We start from the raw sequence: 21,839 nt of genomic DNA, 5'->3' as shown, positions 1-21,839 counted from the left end.
TTAATCTGTCTTCTCAAGGTAAAAAACATTTGACCAACAAGGTCCCAACTCTGCAGTACTTGCTCTCCTGCCAGATGCACACGTTGTGCTGGCTGTGACAGACTGAGGCAGGGGGAACTGGCACAGTGGGGCAGTTTTGGTGCCGTTGCCCTTGCTGTTTCATCGAGTCCAGGCTTGTGCCAAACTGGGCAATGGTCAGCAGCTAAGCTATTGTGCCATGCTAGAGGTGTGCACTGAAGAGTTTCATCGTTCTGAAACCACCCGTTCCAAGAACTTTCTCCAGCAGTGACCTAATATTTCTGATGTAGCAATGGTATGAAGTCATCTGAGCATCACTTGCATGTGAAGCAAACAGCAGCGCTGTTTCTGCTCTTCTGCCTGCTGAGCCTCCCACCTGCAACTGCTCTGGCTTGAAGCCGTGCCTTTCTCAAAGGATTCCGAAACAACCGACCCAGAGTTGCTGAGCACTGTGCTTTCCTGCAGTCTCTGAAGTAAGATGAGGTCTGCTCAGCACTAGAGACTAGAAAGAGAAAATAAAACCATGCTGTGGGCTCACAGAGCCTTGCCTACACCACAAACACTGGCATTGCAACACACCCCAGTTCCTCCTACACAGAGTAAACCATGTTCTGACTTGACTGTGCCGCAAGGGTTGTCGCTGACACAGTTGCATCCATGAGTAGGATGGGCTCCTGGCACTTCAGAGGTTGATTCTTGCCTTATAATAGTTTTTACATCAGCCAGGGAGTTACTCCTGACTTACGCTAGCAACTAGAGTCTTCTCTTTTTTTTTTTCTGCAGTGTCTGTATGTGCTAGCCCTGACACCAAGGCCCGTAAGACGCTCTGCAGCTCGAGTTTTTCCCACCTGGTTAGAGGTAAAATAACTGAGCAGAGAGGTTGTTTGTGATGGTGTTGAAATAGCTGGGCTTTGCCCTGTGACAGAGCTGCAGATTGATTCAGCCTACTTGGCTTCAAAAAAAACCAACAAACTTGCCCTAAAGCAGAGCAAGAGGAATAACCACTGTGGACTTTGGGACTGGGACTTTATGTTCAAGCCCTGCTTTTGTTTGGAGCAGTTCTGTAGGAGTTCTCTCTCGGGCTCATGGAGTCCGAGCTGTATTTTTGCTGTGCTGTTAAATTAGGCAGCCCTCTGGGCAGGGTGGTTACTGGGAACGTGCAGGAGAGCACTGGCTCCGGGCTTCTCACTTGAGAAGCTGAAGGTCCCAAATTCTGTGACAACTTTTTGCAATACACATGTGGCACTCTGCATCCCTGCCTTGCGTGAATATCACTAAAACGATGACTAATTGCACAGTTAATGCAGCAATATTTGATGTTTTGACAGTTACCTTCCGAGATGCCTCCCGTAGCCCTATCCAGGGCTAACAAATGCTTGTTTCACTGCTTCTTCCCCAGCTCTCTGTTCCTGTTTCCACAGCAAAATAAAAACCTTACACAAGTCAAAGAACACAAGAAACAAGACAATCGTCTCTGTCACAAATCAGATAGCAAGTTTTTTTGGGTAGAGTCTGCTAGTGAGCCTGAAGCAGTGCCTGGCTTGGGAATCCAGTTTGAGGAATTTTGGTTTGGGGTTTTTCCATTGGAAAATGCCATAGCAATTCTAAGAATAGGAATTAACTGGCGAGGGACAGAAAAGCAGATGCTGCATTGAAGAACAAATAGGCTGAAAACCCTGCTGTGCCTGACTACAGCTGAGAAGAAATCCTGGATTTATCACAATATTGGAGTGTCCAGATACCAACCTAGGTCTATGCTAGGGAAGCCAAAACACATTCAAAATGTTGCATAACTTTTATACTTCAACTTCTTTAATCTCATTATGTAATGAGAATATCTAAGATTTGCTTTCACAGGAAGTGAGGAGAGATTTCCTGCCTAACTGGTCAGTAGGATGGGAACACGAGTTTCAAGGTAGCTAGCCAGAATGCTCCAGCTATGGAACCTGGCTTATGCTCCTAGGAAAGTTTTGGAGGATTTTCATATCCTTCCCAGAGCTGTGAGACTGCTGGTGTTGCTGGAGGTGGTGGGGAAGTTGGTAAAAGTTGCCCAGTATGAAGAGGCACAGTGGGACTGCTCTAGAATGACTCTCATCTCGGTGTTCTCTGCAAAGAATACCCCAGAGTGAGCCTTCAGAGAAAAGGGGCTACAAACACTGGGTACTCTTTAAAAGGTAAAATATGTGCATTGCTGTTTCAGCATCTCCTGGCCCTGACACCTTTCTGAAGGGGAGCTGAACTCCCCCCAGTCTCTTTCCCCCTGCCCCCACTAAGGAAAAGGGATTAAGCTGTTGCAAAACCCATCTCTACTTCAGACAAAGCGGGGAAGGAATCATTTAGGTTGGAAAAGACCTCTAAGATCAGAGTCCAGCTGTAAATAAGTAGGATGGTTGTTTTGTTTAAAGTATTTGGCTCTTTGGGTGTTGAGGGAAGTGATTGAGTACAGTCTTATCCTGCATAAACATTTGCATATTATAAATTATGGAGCCTCTCAGATATCTTCACACCCTTGCAAGAAAGATTAGTGATGCCACAGTGAAGTCCCTAGGACCTGCTGCATGGTGGCTCACAACTCTGCCCTCTGCTTTTCACCAGTTTTGCTGAGACTTTGTTTCACTGGAGGAAAGAGTTTTATTTATGCTGCTACACTCTTTTGTTTTTCCTTTCAGCTGCAGTTGAATTCAGTATGGCATCAGAAAAGACCACCAAAAAAGATCTGGTAAAGGCTGAGGAACAGCAGCAAGCGGTAGGTGCCAGGGCAGCAAATACTCGAACATGCAACAGTTAAACTGCCTGCTGGCAGATACACGAGTAAACCCAGGTCTGTCAGCACCTCCACACCAGGCTGGGAGCGGGTGAAAGATTCACCAGAGGAGGCTGTGGCTAAATCTAAACTTGGGTAATAGAGAAGATCACTTTTGCTCAAGAGAACTCCAGGGCTGCGTCAAGTGATGCAAGTAATCCTCAACCAGAGCTGTTATAGGTCCTGTTGCCACATCTGGGTTTGGTACCGAAACCTGGTGTGACTCAGAATTCATGAGCCCACAACTCCAACTTTTAATTCTGGCTTGTTGCTGCCTTGCTAGCAGTCTTTGGATGAGTCCCTTCAACTCTGAGTTTAAGAAGGATGAGGAGATGAACTGGATGTCCCCTCAGGACTTTTCTGTGTAGACACATGGCTTGTATTCAGTCATCAGCTTGGGGCTGGGTCTCTAATGTCCCTTATTTCTCCTGGGTTTCAGAGTGCTGTCAGTCGGGTAACCAGCTTGCCCTTGCTCAACTCTGCATTCAACCTGGTCTCATCTGCCTACAACTACACCAAGGAGACACATCCTTGCCTCAGTGGTGTCTGCAACGTGGCTGAGACTGTGGCAGCTGTCGCAGTAGGTAGTGTGGTTGGTGGGGCACAGCCCATCCTGAACCAACTTGAGCCACAAAGTAAGTGAAGAGGCTGGAGGGACCCTTTCTACACTGAGGAATCGGTGGGGAGGGGAGTTCCATGTGCCTGCTGGGTGATATCCATCTCCTGTAGCAGATGTTCAAGTTAACTGTAGCACTGAGCCTTTGACCCAGCTGCTCGATGTTTCTGCTATAAATTTCATGTCCGTGAAATTCAGTGGGTTCAAAGTTTGACCTCTTGTCTGTGGTGTCTTTAAGCAAAAACTCCCTGCTTTTTCTGTCACTCCAAGTTATGAGCATCCCAGCTGGTAGTAAGTGTCCATCTTGGCTATAGTTCCACCTGTCTCATCCCAATGCTTCTCAGCCCTTTAAACCAATTGCCCTACCCTCCAGGGGCAAGTGTTACATTCCAGTTGGAGCAAGGTGCTAATAGCTAAAAAGTTGTGAAGGCACAATGGAGACTGTTTGAACCTGCCGAATTGTAGGGTGTGTTCACTTTATAACAAGACACTCCCACCCCCTAGAACAGTGACTTTTTTTTTTGCTTGCTTTTGTGAGTGTGTCCTGAATTGGCCACTGTGGGCTCAAACACACCTCTACAAATTGAAGAATAAACTGGTACCTGTTGTCTTGTCTAGTTGCACTTGTAAATGAATACGCCTGTAAAGGACTGGACCAGCTGGAGGAGAACTTGCCTTTTCTTCAACAGCCAGCAGATAAGGTAAAGACTTTTCCTGAGGAAGCCATGACGTGGTATCTTGCTTGATGGAACTGTTCTGGGTACATAAAAATATGGGGAAATAAACTTCAGCAGCACTGCTTTGTCAGGTCAGTCCCTGGTATGAGCTAGAGGAGGCACTGCTAGCTGAAAGCTGGTGAGATGCCTTCAGTGTGTGGAAGTGAACATGTCCACATAAGTGTAGGTGTACTGACTTCCCCAGCTCTCCCACAAGACTGCAAGCACAATTCATCCATATGGAAAAGCTATTTCAGGGAAGGAAAAGCTATTTCAGGAAAAAAAAAAACAGTATCTTTCTCTGCTTCTCCCTGTTGTAGGTAATCTCTGACACCAAGCAGCTGGTTTCCACCAAAGTGACATCTGCTGTGGGTGCTGCCTGTGAGGCAAAAGAAGCAATGGCTGAGAAGGTGACTGAAGCTGTGGACCTCACTAAAAATGTTTTTGGGGACAGCATCAAGCTGACTAGGTCAGTGGTCACCTCCACTGTTAGCAGTGCTGTGGAGGCTGCTCAAGGTGCCAAGGACCTTGTGACTGCCAAGGTGACGGAGGCAGTAGACCTCACTAAACACATGGTGGAAGACAGTGTTGGGCTGACCAAGTCTACAGTTGCTTCTACTATTGTCAATGCTGTGGAAGCTGCTCAGGGTGCCAAGGACCTTGTGACTAACAAGGTGACCGAAGCTGTGGACCTCAGTAAACACATTGTGGAGGACAGTGTTGAACTAACCAGGTCTGCAGTTGCTTCTACTATTGTCAATGCTGTGGAAGCTGCCCAAGGTGCCAAGGACCGTGTCACTAACAAGGTGACAGAGGCAGTGGATCTCACTAAACACATTGTGGAGGACAGTGTTGGACAGACCAAGTCTGCAGTTGCTTCTACAATTACTGCTGCTGTAGGGGCTGCCCAGGGTGCAAAGGATCTTGTGACCAACAGAGTGACTGAAGCCATGGACCTAACCAAAGGGGCTGTTCAGGATGGTGTTGAGAAGACCAAATCAGTGGTTGCTTCTACAGTCAATACAGCTCTGGATGCTGCATATGGCACCATAACTAGCAAAATAAATACAGCCTTGGAGCAGAGCAGAGAGGCTATCCAGGAGAGTGTGGAGATGACCAATTCAGTGGTGACCAACAGCATAAGCAAAGCCAAGGCAGTGAGCCAAGCAGTGGCAGGTGGTGTGGAATCTGTCCTGGGTATATCAGAAGATCTGGTGGATCACTACCTCCCAATGACAGAGGAGGAACTAGGTGAGAGAGTGCTTAGCTGGCGGTTGTAAGTACAAATCCTTTCCCACGTGACTAGAGAGCACCTGACACTGCAAGACTCATCTTTTGAAGCAGACAGGTAGCTCTGAATTTGTCACCAACCTGGCTGACCATCAGCACTGACTTGCCACATGGTATGGGACAAAGTTCAAGTATTTGCTAGCTGGTCCTTGTCCATCAGCCTCAGGGCAAATAAACACACGGGTGCATGCTTCAACCTGCAAGTCTGCTTATCTGAAGAGAACATGTTCAGCAGGGACTAGCCTGCCTTTATCTGAGCAACTACAAACCTCTACTGTTCACTCAGCAAGCTTCAGCCTTCATGGTTATCAATGGGTGCTCTTACCTCTTCCTCCCCTCGCAGCTGGGGGAGTGGAGCACAGCTGCATCTCTGTTTTGTTTCCTCCAGGTAAGCTGGCCACTGCTGTGGAGGGGTTTGCCATGGCTTCTGTGGAGGAGCAGAAACAGCAACAGAGTTACTTTGTGCGCCTGGGTTCCCTCTCTAACAAAGTCCGCCGCCGAGCCTATCGGCACTCCCTGAACAAACTGCAGCACATTAAGCAAAGCACCCAGGACACTCTCTCACGACTACAGCTGGCAATAAAACTGGTACAAACATGCTTTTCCCCTCTTTCCTCCTGTCTGTAGCCTTCTTGCCCTGCTATCCAGATGGAAGCTCCTCCTCCATCCTGCATCAGCTGCATGTCATCTTGGATCCCTCCCTGGGAGGGAAGCACGTGTGCTGCTCTGATTGTGTGTGCTTGCAATACAGCTGTTCCTTTCACTTTCCCATCAGATTGAATCTGTGAAACATGAGGTTGGTCAGAAGCTTCTGGATGGGCAGGAGAAGCTCCATCAGCTGTGGGTGGACTGGAGCCTGACCCAACCCAAAGGAAACCAAGTTAGAACTGCCTCCCAACCAGAGGTATCCCTAGAAGGGCATGTTTAACCAGGCCTCTGGTGAATGGTGTACCTCTCCTCTGCTCGAGTAACTGAGCTGTATCTCTTTCCCAGCAGGTAGAGTCACGGACTCTAGCTATGCTGCGTATCATCACCCAGCAGCTACAACCTGCTTATGAGAATCTGAAAGCCAGCATCCAAGGTCTCCCCAGCAACATCCAAGAAGCTGTGTATCGAGCCACTCAAAATATCCACAAGCTCCATAGTTCTTTTTCCAGTGCTGTGTCTTTCCAGGACCTCTCCAGCACCACCCTGACCCAGAGCCAGGCCTTTGTGGCAGAAGCCCGAAGGTCCCTCGATGACCTGTTTGAGTATGTAACTCAGAACACCCCTCTGAACTGGCTTGTGGGTCCCTTCAGGGCGATAGCTAAAGTGTCACAGGACAGCAGAAAGCAGAAGAAGAAGAAGAAAGATAAGGTGACTGATACAAAATCACCTGTGTTGGAAAAGGCTACATCATCAAAGGAGGTGGCTAAGACAGCTGAAGAACCAAAGGGAGCAAACAGGATCCCAGGGGAAGGGTGTGAAGTTCTGCAGAAGCTGGAAGAGAAGGCAGAGAAAGACACAGAGGTGGCACTGGCTGCAAAGGAGGTAAAAACCAAGGTACCAGAGGAAGGTCTCTGAAAAATCCCAGCTCTTCTGGCCAAGGCTGCCTGGCTAGAACAGCACTTCATCTTTCAATCGCGTGTCCAACTGCCAGTTGTGCCAAGAGTGCCTCCTGCTCTCCCTATCCCAGGCTGAGGTCACAGTAAGATGTAGTTTGGGAGGAGACTTGATAACCAAGGTGGGGTGATTCCATATCTTGATTTACTATTTTTTTATTTTTAAATTATGTTGCTGCACTGAAAGGGAAGATGGGCACCTGTACTTCAGCTTAAATCAGCACAGCGGTATGTGTGGACGGCTAATTCTTGCTGAGACAAGTTGTGGGGGAGAAGAAGTGGTCTCAACTCTTTTTAATTCATCCAAACTGCAGAGATCTTGAGAGGAGGATGATGCACTTGACCTTTGATACCATTTCCCTCCTTCTACAAGTTTAAAAATATTACAGATGCAACTTCCTTTCTGCCTGCTGTGCTTCCGCGAGGCCCAGCCCTGCAGCAGAGCAGGAACAGCTCGGGGCAAGAGTCTGCTCCTCAGAAAGAAACTTCTCTTTATGCATCAGCCAAGCACTTTTTCTTTCACAGAGAAACACTTAGCAAGGTGGTATTTTTCTCTTAAGCATGCCAGTTTGCAGTGGGATTATCTTTCCTAGTAATAAATAACTTCAGGGATCTTCTGTTTGTAAGTAACTCTGTGCAGGAAGCCTTGTGAAAAGCTGGCAAAGGAGGTGGCTTCTGCCAGGAGTTACTCTGCCGTGCTGGTAGGATACCCTGCTGTTAGAACAGGGGAACAGAGGCTGGATGCTGGTTATTTTCCTGACAAATGATGCTTTGTAATAATTTCTAATGTAACTTATTTTGGTAACTTATGCCCTGGCATGGTCCCTGCAAGCAGACTTCAGAATAAAGCGTGACCTGCGGTGAAAGAAATCCCTGATTCTTGTCTCTGTCTAACGCTGCAGCGTTATCTTCTCCCCTTGCTCTGCACTGGGACGAAGCTTGTATTTACCACATCACCTCTCCCTCTTCCCAGATCTCGCTGGAGGAAAAAATTAAATGCTTTTAGCGGGTCCCACGTTAACCTGTCTTAGGGAGATCAGCATCTCCGCTAGTTTGTCCCTAAGAGTTCTGCCCGTGCTCCTGAGGTTCGGTACCTCCGTACCGCTCCGGCTGCTCGGCGTCCCGCAGCCTCACCCGCCCCGACCGCCGCCCCCGGGCAGAGGCGATGCCGGCCGCCCCTCGCTGGAGGGCCCGGCTCTAAGGCGGAGGAGGCCGGGTGCCGGCCCGGGAGGTACCGCACTGCCGGGCCGGCCCCGCACCGGGACGGGACGGGGCGGGAGGTGGCAGCGCACCCGGGCCAGGTACCCGCGGCTCCGCTCCGCCCCGGCCGTGCCCGGCTCCGCCCCACCGCTACCGGTTCCCGCCGCTTCCTCGTGTGCCGGGCAGGCTCGGGCGGGGCGGGCGGCATCGCCCCGTTCCCGCCTGGCCCCGCTGCCGGCGGGAAGCGCCGCCCGGCCCGTGCAGCGGGAGGAGCCGGCCCCGCCGCAGCCAGCCCTCCGGCGGGCCCCGCGGAGCAGCAGCAGGCCGGAGGTAGGCCGGCCCCGTCCCGTCCCGTCCCGTCCCGTCCCCGGGGGGAAGCGGTGCCCGCGGGGCCCGGCAGACCAGGCGAGGCCGAAGGGCCGCGGGCGGTGGTGGGGAGGCTGCGGGCGCCGGGGCGAGGAGCGGGGCGTTGCGGTGAGTCAGCGGGCGAAGGGCAGCAACACCCGGCTGCCCAGGGCTCGGCTGCCGCCCTGTCACTGAATCAGAGGTTTTCATGAGAGGCACCAACTTCCTCGGGCTCAGCCTGAGCTCGCTCGTTAGGCAATTAGAGGATTTTTGTGAGACAGAAAAAAAAAAAAAACAAATCGAAATTAGAAACTTTCCCCAGTTGAGCGGTATCTGGGGTGCTCGCTGGTGCTCCCTTTAAATAGGGACAGCTGCTCCAGCAGGCCCGGCGCGCCCGCCAGCAGCGTCCCTCCCGGCTGCCCTCCGCCACCCGCTCCTCCGCTCCAGACAAGCTCTGCTCTTCCATTTCGCTCCGGTCGGAGGCCTTTGGTGAGTGCAAGGGTTTAGCAGGGCTCAGGGATTAGATGCAGATGTGGGGCAGCCTAGCAGAGGATGGGTGCGGGTTACTGACCCTCCTGGCGTGGGCGATTGGAAAGGGCATCCTCTAAGCGGGCGTCAGTCCTCCACTGCCCATTGCAAGGAGGGCTCCGGAGGAGACAGACACTTGGATTTACCTCAATACATTCTTAGTTATACATTCTTAGTTCAGCAGTTATTTTAAAACAGTTGTAATTAATGTGACATAAATGTGAATAAATTGCTCTTTGCCTAATAACGGAGCACTGGCGGACCTGGAAACACATCGCGATTTCTGAACAGTGTCCTGCGTTCCTCCCGCAGGGTCCTCGGGACAGAGACACCCCGCTTCAGAGACGAGCCCCTGACAGCTACGGCTTGTGTGGTACCTGAAGCGTGGCCAGGGTGTCACAGCGTGCCGCGGGGGGACAAACCTTCGCTCCAAGCGCTGTAATATGCTTTTTCCAGCCACGCTGCTTCAGTCCATCGTCCGGGCCACCAGCTGACGAGATGGCACAGAGCGCTGAGCTCCAGCCAAGCTTTGAGGACGTTTTTAATATTCTATCCCAGATCCCACAGGATAAACTCCTCAGCCTCAAATATAAACTGAAACATTTGATTTTTGGGCCCAGCAGCAAATTACTGCAAGCCATGGTCCTGCTCACCCTGGGGCAAGAAGCGGATGCAAGAATTTGCTTGGATGCCTTGAGAGATAACCGGGCAGCCCAGTATGTCCACCGGACCAAACTGGGTGCTGCAGGAGTGCAGGAAGACGGGGAGGATTTGCAGCCTCCCCAGCTGGACGCAGGTGCCATGGCGCTTCTGGCACAGATCTACTCGATGTTGGTGGAGGAAAAACTATGCAGTCGTGAAGCCATGGACAAAGCCTGCCAGGCTGCCACCAGCGCCTGCAACGCCAGCAAGGAAACTGAGGGGGACACACTCAACAGCCTCCCACCTGAGGACCAGGAAAAACGTGGCTCTGCTATCAGCACGGGCCCAACTGACACATTTCAGACGCTGAGATCTGACGTGGGCGTAGGATGTCTCCAGAGGGTCAGGCCCAACTACGTGGTGAGAAGTTCCCCGCTGCAGATTGGAAGCAGCTCAGACCCTTCAGGGCCACAGACCTTGCGCTCCTTGGGGAGTCCCTCCTTCTCCAGTCGCTTTGAGATCAGTGCCTCGCCAACAGTTGTTTTTCACACTCGGCCCTCTCCCCACGAGCGTGTCCGTCAGCCCAGCCAGCTGTGTGAAGGGAGCACCGGCGGTGCTGGACAGCCTGACGGGGACAGAGCGAGCCACGGCCTGCAGGAAACAAGCCGGGCGAGCAGACCCAGCTCCGATACTGGGCAGGACACAGATGCCCAAGTCCCCCAAGCAGAGAAGGGTCTGCAGGTCAGTTCACGTCATCCAACCCTCCCTGTTCCTGTCGCGCAGCTGCCCACGATGGGTGCTGTGAGACAGCCTGTCGAAAGCAGTGATGTTTCCAGCACGGTGTCAGCAGAACCTCACACGCCAAAAGAAAGCACAGACAAAAAGCAAGATGAAAAGCAATTATCTGCGGGTCTTCCTGACTCAAGAGCTACAGTGGATACTGGTCCTGCCCATCCGTGCAAGGCTGACTCTGGTGTTCCAGCAGGCATTTCTTCTGACTCTGCACCTGCTTCCATTTCAGCCTGTTCCCTTCCTCCTCCTACTCATTCCTTCTCCTCAACCCTTCCCCCTCCTCATCATGGAGCTCCTTCCAACTTATCATATCCCCCTCCCTTCCACTCATCCCCCTCTCCAGCCTGGCCTCCTCCTCTCCAAACTGTAGAACCAGTGCCTGTATCAGAGCCAGACGGTGGAAAGTTCTTCACTTTCGTTGTCCTGCACGCTAACGAAGATGAGCTTGTTGCCCATCGGGTCAAGGACCTGCTGGAGAACATGGGGGTTCCCAATGGTGCCACACTCTGCGAGGACTTCTTCATTGCCGGACGCAGCCACATGACTTGCTTCCAGGACGCTATGGAAAACTCTGCTTTCATCATCCTTCTGCTGACCAAGAACTTCCCGTGTGACCTGTGTATGTTTCAGACAAACACTGCTCTGATGGAGTCCATCCTGAAACCATCCAAGCGCGACTCAGTCATCCCTTTTGTACCCAAGGAGAACCCCCTGGAGCGGAGTCAGATTCCCAGCACGCTTGGTGGGCTCATGCCCTTAGATGAGACCTCTCCTGGGTTTTCCAGGACAGTGCAGAACACCTTTACCACCAGCAGGATCAAGGAAAGGAAAGCCATGTGGGACCTGATGCAGAGCCGGAAACTACAGATGCATCAGGAACGGTACCAAACGCTGCAGAACTTAGCTGCCCTGAACCTCGGCTCCCTTCCCCAGATGCCTCCATCAGCAACACGGCTGCAGCTGCTGGGCCAATCACCCCGAGAGTGGTGTCCCCCCGTTTCGACTGTCCCTCCTGCCACATACGCACCTCCTCCTGGTCACCCCATGCCTGCTCAGATGGGTCCCCCTCCTTCCCAACCACTCCATTTCCCATCGGGCCACTACAACTTGATGCCAAGTGCAGGAGGCGTCCCGCCCCTCATCATTCAACATGCTCGAATGGTTCAGATTGGGAACCACAACACCATGCAGGTAGAAACTGTCACACCAGGCCCACAGGACAGCGAGGAAGAAACCAGGTAGAACGCTTGATCAGAGACGCAGCCGGTCAGCCAAGGCCAGAGATGCTCACACTTAGTTTCAAACCCCAGATTACAGTGGTTCTGCGGGGACTGGGACAATTCTAATTTCACTGTGGGTAAGAGGTGCCACTTTCTTGGAGCACAGGAGAAAATGGCCTTATTTTTTGTTGGACACAAGAAGCTGCAATCTCCTGAGATTGTTTTCCTTGTGCTTCTTCAAGTAACTGAGAAAACTCTTCCTGATTTTCTGAGGCTACAGGAAGGTTTTATAAATAAATTTTAATTAATTTATTTGTGTTTCAGTGGTTCCTTCCTGTAGAATTAGCAAGGGGGCAGTCAGGGATACCTAGAGAACTGTTCTGCATGTCTGTACCTCTGGAGTGGGAGGGCTGGGAGATGGCACACCAGGGTTCTTTCATCAAGCTGCTGCTGACCAAGCCATTTGAGGGAAAATCTTCAGAGGATGCTTTGGGGAGTCGCTGTGGCCCCGCCAAGGTGCTAAGCACCACGAGGTCCCACCGTTTTCCTCCAGCGGTCCTCCTTGGTTGGGGTTGCAGAATATCCTCTCAGCCTTTCACGCTGATGCCACTTAATGTGCGCAGCACACTCCCCTTGCTGCAGGGCCGTTTCCTCCAAGCCTCTCGCAACAGAGCCAGGAAGGTTCAGGAAACCACCTTCACAGACAGAATTCTGAGAGCCTGCAGGCCTCTGGGCAGGGGCACCAGGAGATCCCTTTTCCCACTTCCCATGTGCCCCTGAAGGAGGGCTTAAAGGAAATTATTTTTTTTATTTAAGAAAACTCTGTTACTGAGATCACACGCCAGATAGAGGGCTAAACAAGAATCTTCACAGTGTTTGGGAAAAAAAAATACTGAATGGAGGTGGAGTGAGACAGGGAAAACGCAGAGAAAGCCTGAGGAGGCAGAAGGTGCGTGTTCACTCCTCCATTCTTACCCGCTTGTGAGAGGTCAGATGCGGGAGCAGGGCCCTGTTAGACTGGCTGCTGCACAGAGAAACGTTCCCTGCTGAGATCACTCCACCTATTTATGTTACTGCCTTTGAGGAAAAAGTTGGATGGAAAACAAAAGCATTGAGCAGAGTATTACAGAAGGCGTGGAGAGGCCAGGAATGGGGGAGGTATCCTGCAGGACCCGGGTGAGGGATACACCAGGCAGATCTCTGCTGAGCCTTTCATGCAAGCAGGGCACCTGAAGCAATCTCAGCCCGGGTTTCAGGCTTCTGCCGCCGCCCTTCGCCGGCTCTGTCAGCAGAGGTCAGCCCAAAGCCACCAGAGACTGGAAATGGAACCGCTCCCTCTGCAGACCAGAGCCCGGCCAACGGCACTGAGCCGCAGAGCGAACTCACCCTGCGCCAGGACCTCTGCAAGCGGCAGGGCAGCGCTCGCCCTCCTCCAAACCCCAGGAAGGAGCTCGAGAGCTGCCAAGTCCTGGTGAGGGTGGCCCTCGAGGGTCACTGTGATTGGTACAGGGGAAGTAACCCCGTTTCGGGAATTCCTGCAGATGTGTGCGCGCTTGTGTTGCTCTGGATAGCTTGAGAGAAGCCAGCACAGCCTGGCAGCCAAAGAGCAGGACTCCTACAGCCGTCCTGCACCTGGGACTACCCGAGCTGGGCACTCACAGGGCCTAATTCTGGATTACAGTCTCTGTGCAAGAACCACCCACGCCTCACAACCAACACCTGCGTAACAAATACATTAAGTCTTTGGAGAAAAGACTGCTCAGCTGACACTAATCCCCTGCTCAGGGAGCACTCTGGTCACTGGGCTAAAGACTGTCCGACTCTCACTCTTCCTCTCCGGCTCAATCTACCCCAAGCTCATTCTGCACAAAGCACGCCCTCCCTAACAAACACCAGCCTACTAAATAAAGCTCGCTGCTGGAACGCGAAACCCCAGCACGGAGAGAACAGAATGGGCATCTCTCCTTAGTCCTGGCTCCTCAGAGGGCAGCAGGTAACAGGACAGAGGACAGTCCCCTCCACCTGCCCTGTGCCGAAAGCCGCAACCTTTTTATTTCCTAGCAGCTTCTGCCCCTCTGGAGGGGCCGAGGACGTCTGCAGGATGATGCAGGAGAGCCTGGGCACTGACCGAGCTCCAGCACAAGCTCCTGAGCACCACCAGATGTTGGAGCTGAGAGCTGATGTGTCCCTACTCTAAACTTGCAACAGAACGGTGGCTGTCACAGTTCTGAAGTGAAATCCCACAGAATTTCCTCTTCAGAGGTCCTTTCTCACGGATCTGTCCATAGACGGTCTCTCTGCCTCCCTCCCCCCACCTCGAGGCTCAGCTCCTCGGGCGAGAACCAGCACAAGGCACCAGGCTCAGGCAAACCAAAGCCCTCTGTCCTGAGCAGAAGAACCAAATAAAAGCATTGCTGTTTAAAAGCTGCCACCAGTCATTGGCTTCCAGCTTTGAAACAGTTTGGCTTTTAACTTTGCAGGACCCAGTGACAGTGGATTAACTCCCTTACTCTTTACAGAGTCTGCCAGATTCCTCCAAGTGTTTGGATTCCTTCGATTTCCCTATTTTCTCTCCTCCACGTCACCTTTGTTTGACTAGGTGTTGTGTTACCGCAGTTCCTGTCACACTGCGGTTGTTGCTGTGCAGCCACCGGGACATCCACATCCCTCCTTCCCCGGCTCTTCTGCTGTCTATAAATAAACGTCAGGCAAAACCGGTCAACTGGAAGCTGCTCTAGCGTGTAAACAACCTTAACACATCAAGGAAAAACACAGCAGCAGGCTGTAACACATTGCAGGGCTGGGGTTTTTGTAAACTTACTGTGTGTGGAGGGCTGAGAGGCTCAAAGGTTACTGGGAGCACAGCCCTGAGAGCCACAGCCCTGTTTAAACAGCAGCAGCGGGTTCACTCTTCCCACATTTTCAGGGCCATCTGCTGTTGCTCACTCTGGAAAGGAAGCTTTGCCACCAGGACCTCGTTTGCAGCAGGAGAACGAACTCCTGTGCCTCCCTCGTTCTTCCTCAGTTTCCCTGGGAACCTGAGGAATGCTGACACGGTACCCCTACCCTTACGCTCTAGGCCACGTTCTTTGTGAACAGTGATTAGGAGGCTCCCAAGAGATCCACAGAAGGGCACCAGCAACTGGCTCCAGGAACACTCCAGTGAACTTCTCACCACTTTTGCATTCCTGAAGAAACCTGTATGGGAGGCTTTATTGTCAAGGGGGCCAATTACTGGTATTAGGGAGGGAAAAGCACATCCTAGGTTTTAAGAAAGGAATAGGAAACAGATATTTTGTGTCTGTGTACAGAACGGCTCCAGGAGAACAGTGCGCCACAGGAGGCTCTGCAGCCGTGCCAGTTAAAAAAACTTCTACGTTCTGTCCAAGGTTATTACACAGAAAACAAAATCACCACTGAAACGTTTCACTGCTCCCCACAACCCCTTGTTTTGCCCCACATACTGGAGCTGGCCCAGACAACACCCACAATAAATCAGGATTGTTCATTTTAATTACCCCTAAATTCATGCAGTGATTTCTCCTACCCAGTAATTACTATCAACATTTAATTGCTGGGTCCTTAGTATGCAATTACAGATTATTTATGTGTTAAAAAACACTAAAGCCCTTTTCCATCACATATTCTCCTCCCCAAGGCTTCTGTAGATGACTGGATCCCCCAGCTCCAGAGCTGCTTTCCCAGCTGTGGAACAACTCCCCTCTCACGTCTCCCCTCCCAGCAGCTCTGCGTGCAGGGTGGGACTGCAGTCTGAGCGCACCACAGCCAGGGACGATCAGCCACCGCCGCAATCCTGAGGCCGTCCTGCTCCTCGTACCCGCGGCGGCAGCTGCTCTCCTACGTTCCTGAAGCCCAGCAGCAGTATTTCGGTGGGAGAAGCATGTCCTACAGAACTGCAGACACTGCTTAAATGTCACGTCTAGCACGAAGGCAGCGACATTGATGAAACCATCAAGGATTATTTTTGAGGATGGAGCAATCAATGAAGGGCCAAACATTGCAAAGTTTTACCTATCTGCTCCCATCCCCCCTGTGGAAGGCCAGGCATTTCTGGAAATACAAATTTTTGTGTGGAACTAACTCCAGTACCTTTAATTGCTCTGTCTGCTTTCAACCTCCCACTGACAGCTCTGGGGTTGAAAAATCTAAATTGGTGATAGCCATGCTGCGTCCCTCTCTCCACTCGCAGTGCCCACCCTCTCTCTCAGGTGAGATCTGAGTCGAAGCAGCACCCTTTCACACCATTTCGCTTACACCAAAAGGCGAAGTACACAAAGAGACGGGTCACTTCAGTGTCGGTGCTGTCCTTTTTCAGGGAAAATGTTTGCAACCGCAGTGCAGACTCGCTTTGCCCAGGAGTAAATTCAGATTGAATGAAACAATCACATCTGTTGATTGTGAACACCCAGTACTTCCGTACTCACAAGTGTACCATCCCTAGGAAACAAGCTGAAAATAGAGGCTTACCAGCAAGAAGTCCAAGGCACTTGCATTCTAGCAGCCATTTTTTGTTTTATTATTTAAAGTTAAGAGCGCTCATCAGCTCACAAGTTAACAAATTCCATTCCTGCAGTTTAGTTCAGGTTTCAGCCAAAAGGAAAAAAAAAAAAATAGAATGTAGCTAAACTAACTCTGCACTTTACATCTCAGTAAGAGTTAAACCTCCTCGCTTTATAAATAAATGTTATAGTTAACACTGCAAAAATGTAACGGCAGATCTACGGTATCTTTAGGGGGCAGAGAGCATTGCATTATCGAGGCGCATGGATATGCTGGCTTATAAATACAAGTAGAGAAGCTTCGGTAGCAGAGAGCGCGTGGTTGTTTATCAGGGTTCTGCTCTCCCAGTCCTGACCTTTCCCAAAGCTCAGAGGCAGCTGCTTCACCCCCAACTGTGCTTTCCACTCTGCCCAGGGCCAAGAAATGAGCCACGGGCTGCCAAAGGCCCGTCACTCCCCCTGCAAGAAGACAGACTGCTGGAACAGCGTCGTGTTTACCAGCGCTGGCTGTTTACCACCAGGGAGGGTTCTGCTAATGGAGGCAAATACCCACCCTGAGACTACGGATTTCAGGAGGAAGACAAGTTGTGTGCAGATCCTAATTAACAAAAGGAGCTTGCCCAAGTAGCAGCCAAAGGAGATTTCAAATTCAATCTTTGAAGTAGCACCGTCCTCAGCAAGTTGCAAAAAGAATCAAAAGCCAAAACCAGATGCTAACAACCCACTCCACGGAGGTTTTCAGAACGGGATAATTAGCAGAGCCCAATCGGTTGATACTAATAAACCTCCGAAGGCCAAGAAGGCACCTTTAACTTCCATTTCTTTCTTGCTTCTTCCTTCAGATCACCCTCATGCAAACATGCCACCACCGCTCACTTGCTGTAATACCCCCCCAAGCACCACCCACGCTACAGGGACCTCGCGTCCTCGAGGGCTGGCGGGTGCACATGCTCAAAGATGGTTTGAAGGGCACTGGTTTGGCTCTGCAACCTGGCCGTAGCCGCTCCGTACGGCTCAATCCCTGCTGAGCCCTGGAGCTAAGGGACCGCTGCGCAGGGAAGGGAGCGAACGTGAAGCTAAGGGCCTGAACACCACGTCAGTATTTTGTTTTTAAGGTAGCAGTTTTTCCTCCCCATTCATAAAAACCACCATCCATTGATGAAACTATATAACCAGAACTGACCTTACTATATCTGACAGGATTGGAGAAGTCTTGCAGCATAGATAGGGCCTGGCTCTAAAAGAGAAAAAATAACCCAGCTTTATGCACAATTGTTGAAATCTCTGGCCTTTAACACCACTTGCTACTTGGCCAACTAAAGGAGAGAAAAAAAAAAAAAAAAAAACAAACAAACCAAAAAAAGGTCCTCGGCATACCCAGCCTTACTGGCACACAAGGCAACCGCCTCAGCTGAGCACAAGCCATGGGCTGTTCGACTCATACTGTACCAAATCTGAGAGGGGAGCGGGGAAAGAATTAGTTGGAAGTTATTTTATTCCTCACTTGCATTCTTATCTGTTCGGTATTTGGGATGGGAAGGGCTAGAGCACACGAGTGATGTGTAGCTGCTCCGAAGCTTAACGCTGAGTTAATCCAGCACTAACGGGAGAGGCAGCAGGTCCCAGGGAATCTCCATTTTCCTTCTTCCTCAGGACAAGATGGTCGGCATGGGAAAGGGCAGGGGTTGCGGCCTTCTCTGGATACAGCGCACTGGAGTGATCTACTACCTGAAGATGACAACGAGGGACAGCCATGAGCTCTCGAGCCTCCTCCTCCCCTAACCCTGCGCGCGCCAGCTTGATGGCGACAGACGAGGACAAAGCTCACGGCCTATCTCAGCACAGCGACGGCCTTCGGCACCTAGGGAAGGATGGCCTGAGCTCTCAGGCTGCGCTGCCTCTGCAGGGTGAAACAGGTGACGGGAAAGGCTGGGGACTTCAGCTCTCCCACCCTAGTGCAGTTCGATGAAGGCTTCCAGCTCCTCGGGGATGAAACCCTTGTAGGGAATCTTGTGCTTGTCCAGGGCGCGAGCAGCAAGGCACTGGAGGGTGATGTAGTTGAAGGGCTGCATCATGCTCTTGGTGAGCAGCTTCTCATCCAGCAGCTCATAAGCAGTCTGCTTGAAGGCGTTGGTGGCGTCCATGTGGGCTCCAGCCTCCATCAGGGCACTCATGATCAGCGGGCAGTTGTTGCGGGCAGCAACATGCAGCGGGGTGTTGTTGTCGTAGTCACGGCTATCCGGGTCAGCCCCACACTCCAGAAGCAAGTTCACAACGTGGAGCGATGGGAACTTGCCCACGGGATAACGTCCCACTGTCGTGGTGTCTTTGTCCACAGCCATATGCAAGGGAGTGAAGCCGTTCTTGGCCCGTGGGCTGCACTTTAACAGGCGGTAGATGGTCTGGCGCTTCTGGTGTTCCTGCTCCGGGGTGCACTCCACCTTCTCCAGCAAGAAGACGAGGTGGAGAATAATGGCCAGTGTCTTGGTGAACTGCGCCGAGTCAACCACAGGGTCCTTGCCGTGCACAAGGGCCCTCTCCACCTCTCGGACGCCTTTGCTCAGGACTCCCATGAGGTCAGAGAAGCCCAAGTGGGTAGCTAAAGTGCCTTTGGAGCGGTCCTGGAGCACGTAGGAGAAAAGCTCAGCAAAGGAAAGGAAACTGCTGGCAGTCATCGGGCTGAGAGGCTCCAGGTTGCCTTGCTGCATGTCCAGAGCGTACTTCCACAGGTTAATGCAGCGCTCAAAGTTGCCGGAGTCAGCATAGACCGCTCCTCGGTAACGGATGTAATAGGAAGTGTCTGGGTGGGACGGACCCAAGATGCGCTCTCTAATCAGCAGCGCCTGCATGCGCATCTCATCTGGATCAGTAATCAAGGCTTCCAGCTCCTCCAGTGAACTCACTTCCCGGGAATAGTCATAGGCCAGCACCAGCTGCCGGGGCTCAGGTTTCGGCAGGTACTGCCCGCCCTCGCATCGAAGCTCCATCGCCCTTCGCCAGTACTTGTGGGCTCCCAAAAGGTCTCGTTTCTTATCCACAAATGTAGCACCCAGCAACTCCAGTGCTTCCACAGCAGCCTCTCGAGTGCAGAACACATTAGGGACCTGCTGCTCATCCTGACTGGAAGTTGAGGCATAACAACATCTCTCACACCCCACTTCCTTGCAGCCTTGAGGCGCTTCCTTGCCAGCGCTGCAGCACCTCTGATGGCTCCCACCTGATGCACAGGTACCATTTTGGCTCCCTGCGACGTCCTCCTCCTCCTGCTGCAGGCCTCCTTGGATGAGGTACTCCACAATGTTGGTGTGACCGGTGACACTGGCAGCTAGCAGAGGAGTCATGCCGTAGCCATCTTTCTCCATGCGGGCTTTGGAGCGAAGTAGTAGCTGCAGGATCTCCAGGCTGCCGGACTCAGCGCAGTCATGCAGGGCCGTGTTCCCCTTCACGCTCCGGCGGTTGACATCAGCCCCTTTCTCTAGCAAGTAACGTGCAATTTCCCGGTGCCCTTTGTAGCAAGAAATCATCAAACAAGTGTGTCCATGCCGGTTGGCTACTTCCAGGTCAGCCCCGCGCTCCCCGACTAAGTAGCGCACAATCTCCAGGTGCCCATCAAAGCAGGCGGCCCGCAGCGGCGTGGAGTTGGTCAGCGTGGTCTGGTTCACCGACGCACCGTGATCCAGGAGGCTGCGCACCACTCCCAGGTGCCCGGCGGCAGATGCCGCCCAGAGCGGCGGGGCTCCTTCGATGGTCTCCCCATCGAAGTTGACCGAGCCTCCCTCCTCCACGCGGGCCCCGCAGTGATCCAGCAAGTACTCCACCACCTCTAGGTGCCCGTGCCGGGCGGCAATCAGCAGCGGGGTGCTCCCTCCCCCGGGGCCGTCCCCCCCGCCGGGCCCTGCTGTCAGCGCCTCCAGCTCCTCCCGGCTCCGGCTGCCCAGCAGCTTCTGCAGCAGCTTCAGCTTCCCATCGCGGGCCGCGTTGTACACAGCCGTGCGTAGGTCCATGGCGACGGGGGCCGCGGCGACCGCACCGGCCACCTCCTGGCCATGGACCGGCTGCTGCTCCGCTCCCCCAGCTCGGCCCGGGGCAGGGGATGGGCGAGGGTGGCCGCCCGGGGGGGAGGAGCCCTGCGGGGCCGGAGGCGCCCGGCGAGACACCCCTCACCTCAGCACAGCAACCTTCGGTCTCTTCGCCCAGCCGCCATCTTAGATTATAACGCGAAACAAAATGGCGCCAGCACGGCCCCAGGAGCGGGGCGCGGGGAGGACGATGGGAAGTGTAGTCCAGAGCCCTGCCAACCCCGCGGGGGCGGCTTCCCGAGGACTCAGTTTCCCGGCAGGCAACGGGAGCGGGGTGGTGGCGGGAGCTCGGGGGCCGCACCGCCGTCCCGCGCGGGGCACTCTGGGGAGCGTAGTCCAGGCGTGCGCAGCACCCAGCCCGCCTTTCCCAGCGCGCCCCGCGCCGCCTCACCGCAAGGGCTGCTGGGGCGGGGGGTGGCCTGGGGTCCGCTCGCGTAACTGTGGCGGCCGCGGCTCTCGCAGGGGAAGGGGACCGGGACCGGGACCGGGACCGGGGGCCGGGCTGTCCCCGGCCGGCACCGTGGGCCCTGAGGGACTCGGGCCCGGGTCGGGCGGGCGCGGAGCCGGGTGTGAGATGGGGCCCAGGGACGGGACGGAGCCTGGCCCGGGGGCCCGGGAAGGTGACCCGGGACCTCCCCTGCTGCGCGAACCAGGTGCGACCTGGGCTGTAAAAGCGTTTCTGTCATTTTACAGCGTGTGTAAACTCCGTGGGAGGTTTTACTTCTCTTCAATTCCTTGAAGCTATTCAACTTCAAAATACAGTGGCTACACAGCATTTGTCTGGCGCGTTTTTAATTGTGGCGGGTCATTTGGGTTTGGTGGGGCGTTTTAAAGTACAGCTTTTCTGCCTAGGACAAGAGAGTCTGGGGTAGCGAAGCCTCCTCCGTAACAGCAGACACTGATTTATTGCTTTTGATCCCTGCCGCGGGACGAGATGTACTGCTTTGTCCCTTCCTGAACGGTACTGCGTGGCTGGATTGAGGGAGAAGCATTCAGGGCAATAAATAGCCTAGCCTAGCTGAGCGAAGCTTTAGTTACCAGAACCTATTTTTAGGGCATAAGTTGAATTTAAGTGGCTCTAATCTTTATATGGGGAATTGGCACAGAGTTTCTCCCGTTGTATTTTATTTATAGCTATTTCTTCTCCTTTCCAGGGAAATAAGATTAGCCTCGTTATTTCCATTATTATTATTCTGTCTGTCATTATTATTATTCAGTCCATCCATCCATCCACCCACTTAGGTCTTGTCTGGAATTACCTAGGATTATCCTGCTAATGCGTGTTACCTTCACACAGAATATCATTTTTGTTGCTAAGAAACTGCTTTTGCATAACAGACAGCGTGGGCCTAATTTTCACTTCAGCAGCTGTTAAAGTCAACGGGAGCAGCAGGTGCTCGGCGCTCCTGAGAGCCGGAGCCGCAGAGTCCGTGGCAGGATTCCCACACAAGGTCTGACTGCATGCGAGT

General features: G+C 52.7%; 3 protein-coding genes across 3 annotated transcripts; 2 read left to right on the top strand and 1 right to left on the bottom strand.

The window, feature by feature from the left end:
- The first annotated feature begins 2,668 nt into the window (after positions 1–2,668).
- Positions 2,669–7,006, top strand: LOC104477383 (perilipin-3). Its single transcript, XM_086767567.1, has 7 exons — positions 2,669–2,764; positions 3,261–3,456; positions 4,056–4,138; positions 4,474–5,404; positions 5,832–6,031; positions 6,219–6,347; positions 6,440–7,006. The coding sequence occupies exons 1-7, from the start codon at positions 2,705–2,707 to the stop codon at positions 7,004–7,006; spliced, it is 2,166 nt and encodes a 721-aa protein (XP_086623693.1). The 5' UTR covers positions 2,669–2,704.
- A 1,322-nt stretch (positions 7,007–8,328) lies between these two features.
- TICAM1 (TIR domain containing adaptor molecule 1) lies at positions 8,329–12,083 on the top strand. The gene is made up of 2 exons (XM_086767545.1): positions 8,329–8,574; positions 9,430–12,083. Exon 2 carries the CDS (start codon positions 9,616–9,618, stop codon positions 11,791–11,793), a length of 2,178 nt encoding a protein of 725 aa, XP_086623671.1. The 5' UTR covers positions 8,329–8,574; positions 9,430–9,615; the 3' UTR covers positions 11,794–12,083.
- A 4,201-nt stretch (positions 12,084–16,284) lies between these two features.
- FEM1A (fem-1 homolog A) lies at positions 16,285–20,503 on the bottom strand. Its single transcript, XM_086767547.1, has one exon. The coding sequence runs from the start codon at positions 20,293–20,295 to the stop codon at positions 18,244–18,246; it is 2,052 nt and encodes a 683-aa protein (XP_086623673.1). The 5' UTR covers positions 20,296–20,503; the 3' UTR covers positions 16,285–18,243.
- Between the last annotated feature and the right edge of the window lie 1,336 nt (positions 20,504–21,839).

Source organism: Chlamydotis macqueenii, chromosome 26, assembly GCF_036417535.1.
Source record: "Chlamydotis macqueenii isolate bChlMac1 chromosome 26, bChlMac1.mat, whole genome shotgun sequence".
In the NCBI taxonomy this organism is placed as follows: Eukaryota; Metazoa; Chordata; class Aves; order Otidiformes; family Otididae; genus Chlamydotis; species Chlamydotis macqueenii.
The sequence above is the reverse complement of the archived record's forward strand: the minus strand, read 5'-3'. Positions and strand labels throughout refer to the sequence as shown.

Bases quoted from the DNA above. Each gene is read 5' to 3' on its own strand.
- LOC104477383 (XM_086767567.1), top strand. From the start codon at position 2,705: ATGGCATCAGAAAAGACCACCAAAAAAGATCTGGTAAAGGCTGAGGAA. The intron at 2,765-3,260 runs GTAGGTGCCAGG...CCTGGGTTTCAG, and splicing joins CTGAGGAACAGCAGCAAGCG to AGTGCTGTCAGTCGGGTAAC. The intron at 3,457-4,055 runs GTAAGTGAAGAG...TGTCTTGTCTAG, and splicing joins GAACCAACTTGAGCCACAAA to TTGCACTTGTAAATGAATAC.
- TICAM1 (XM_086767545.1), top strand. From the start codon at position 9,616: ATGGCACAGAGCGCTGAGCTCCAGCCAAGCTTTGAGGACGTTTTTAAT.
- FEM1A (XM_086767547.1), bottom strand. From the start codon at position 20,295: ATGGACCTACGCACGGCTGTGTACAACGCGGCCCGCGATGGGAAGCTG.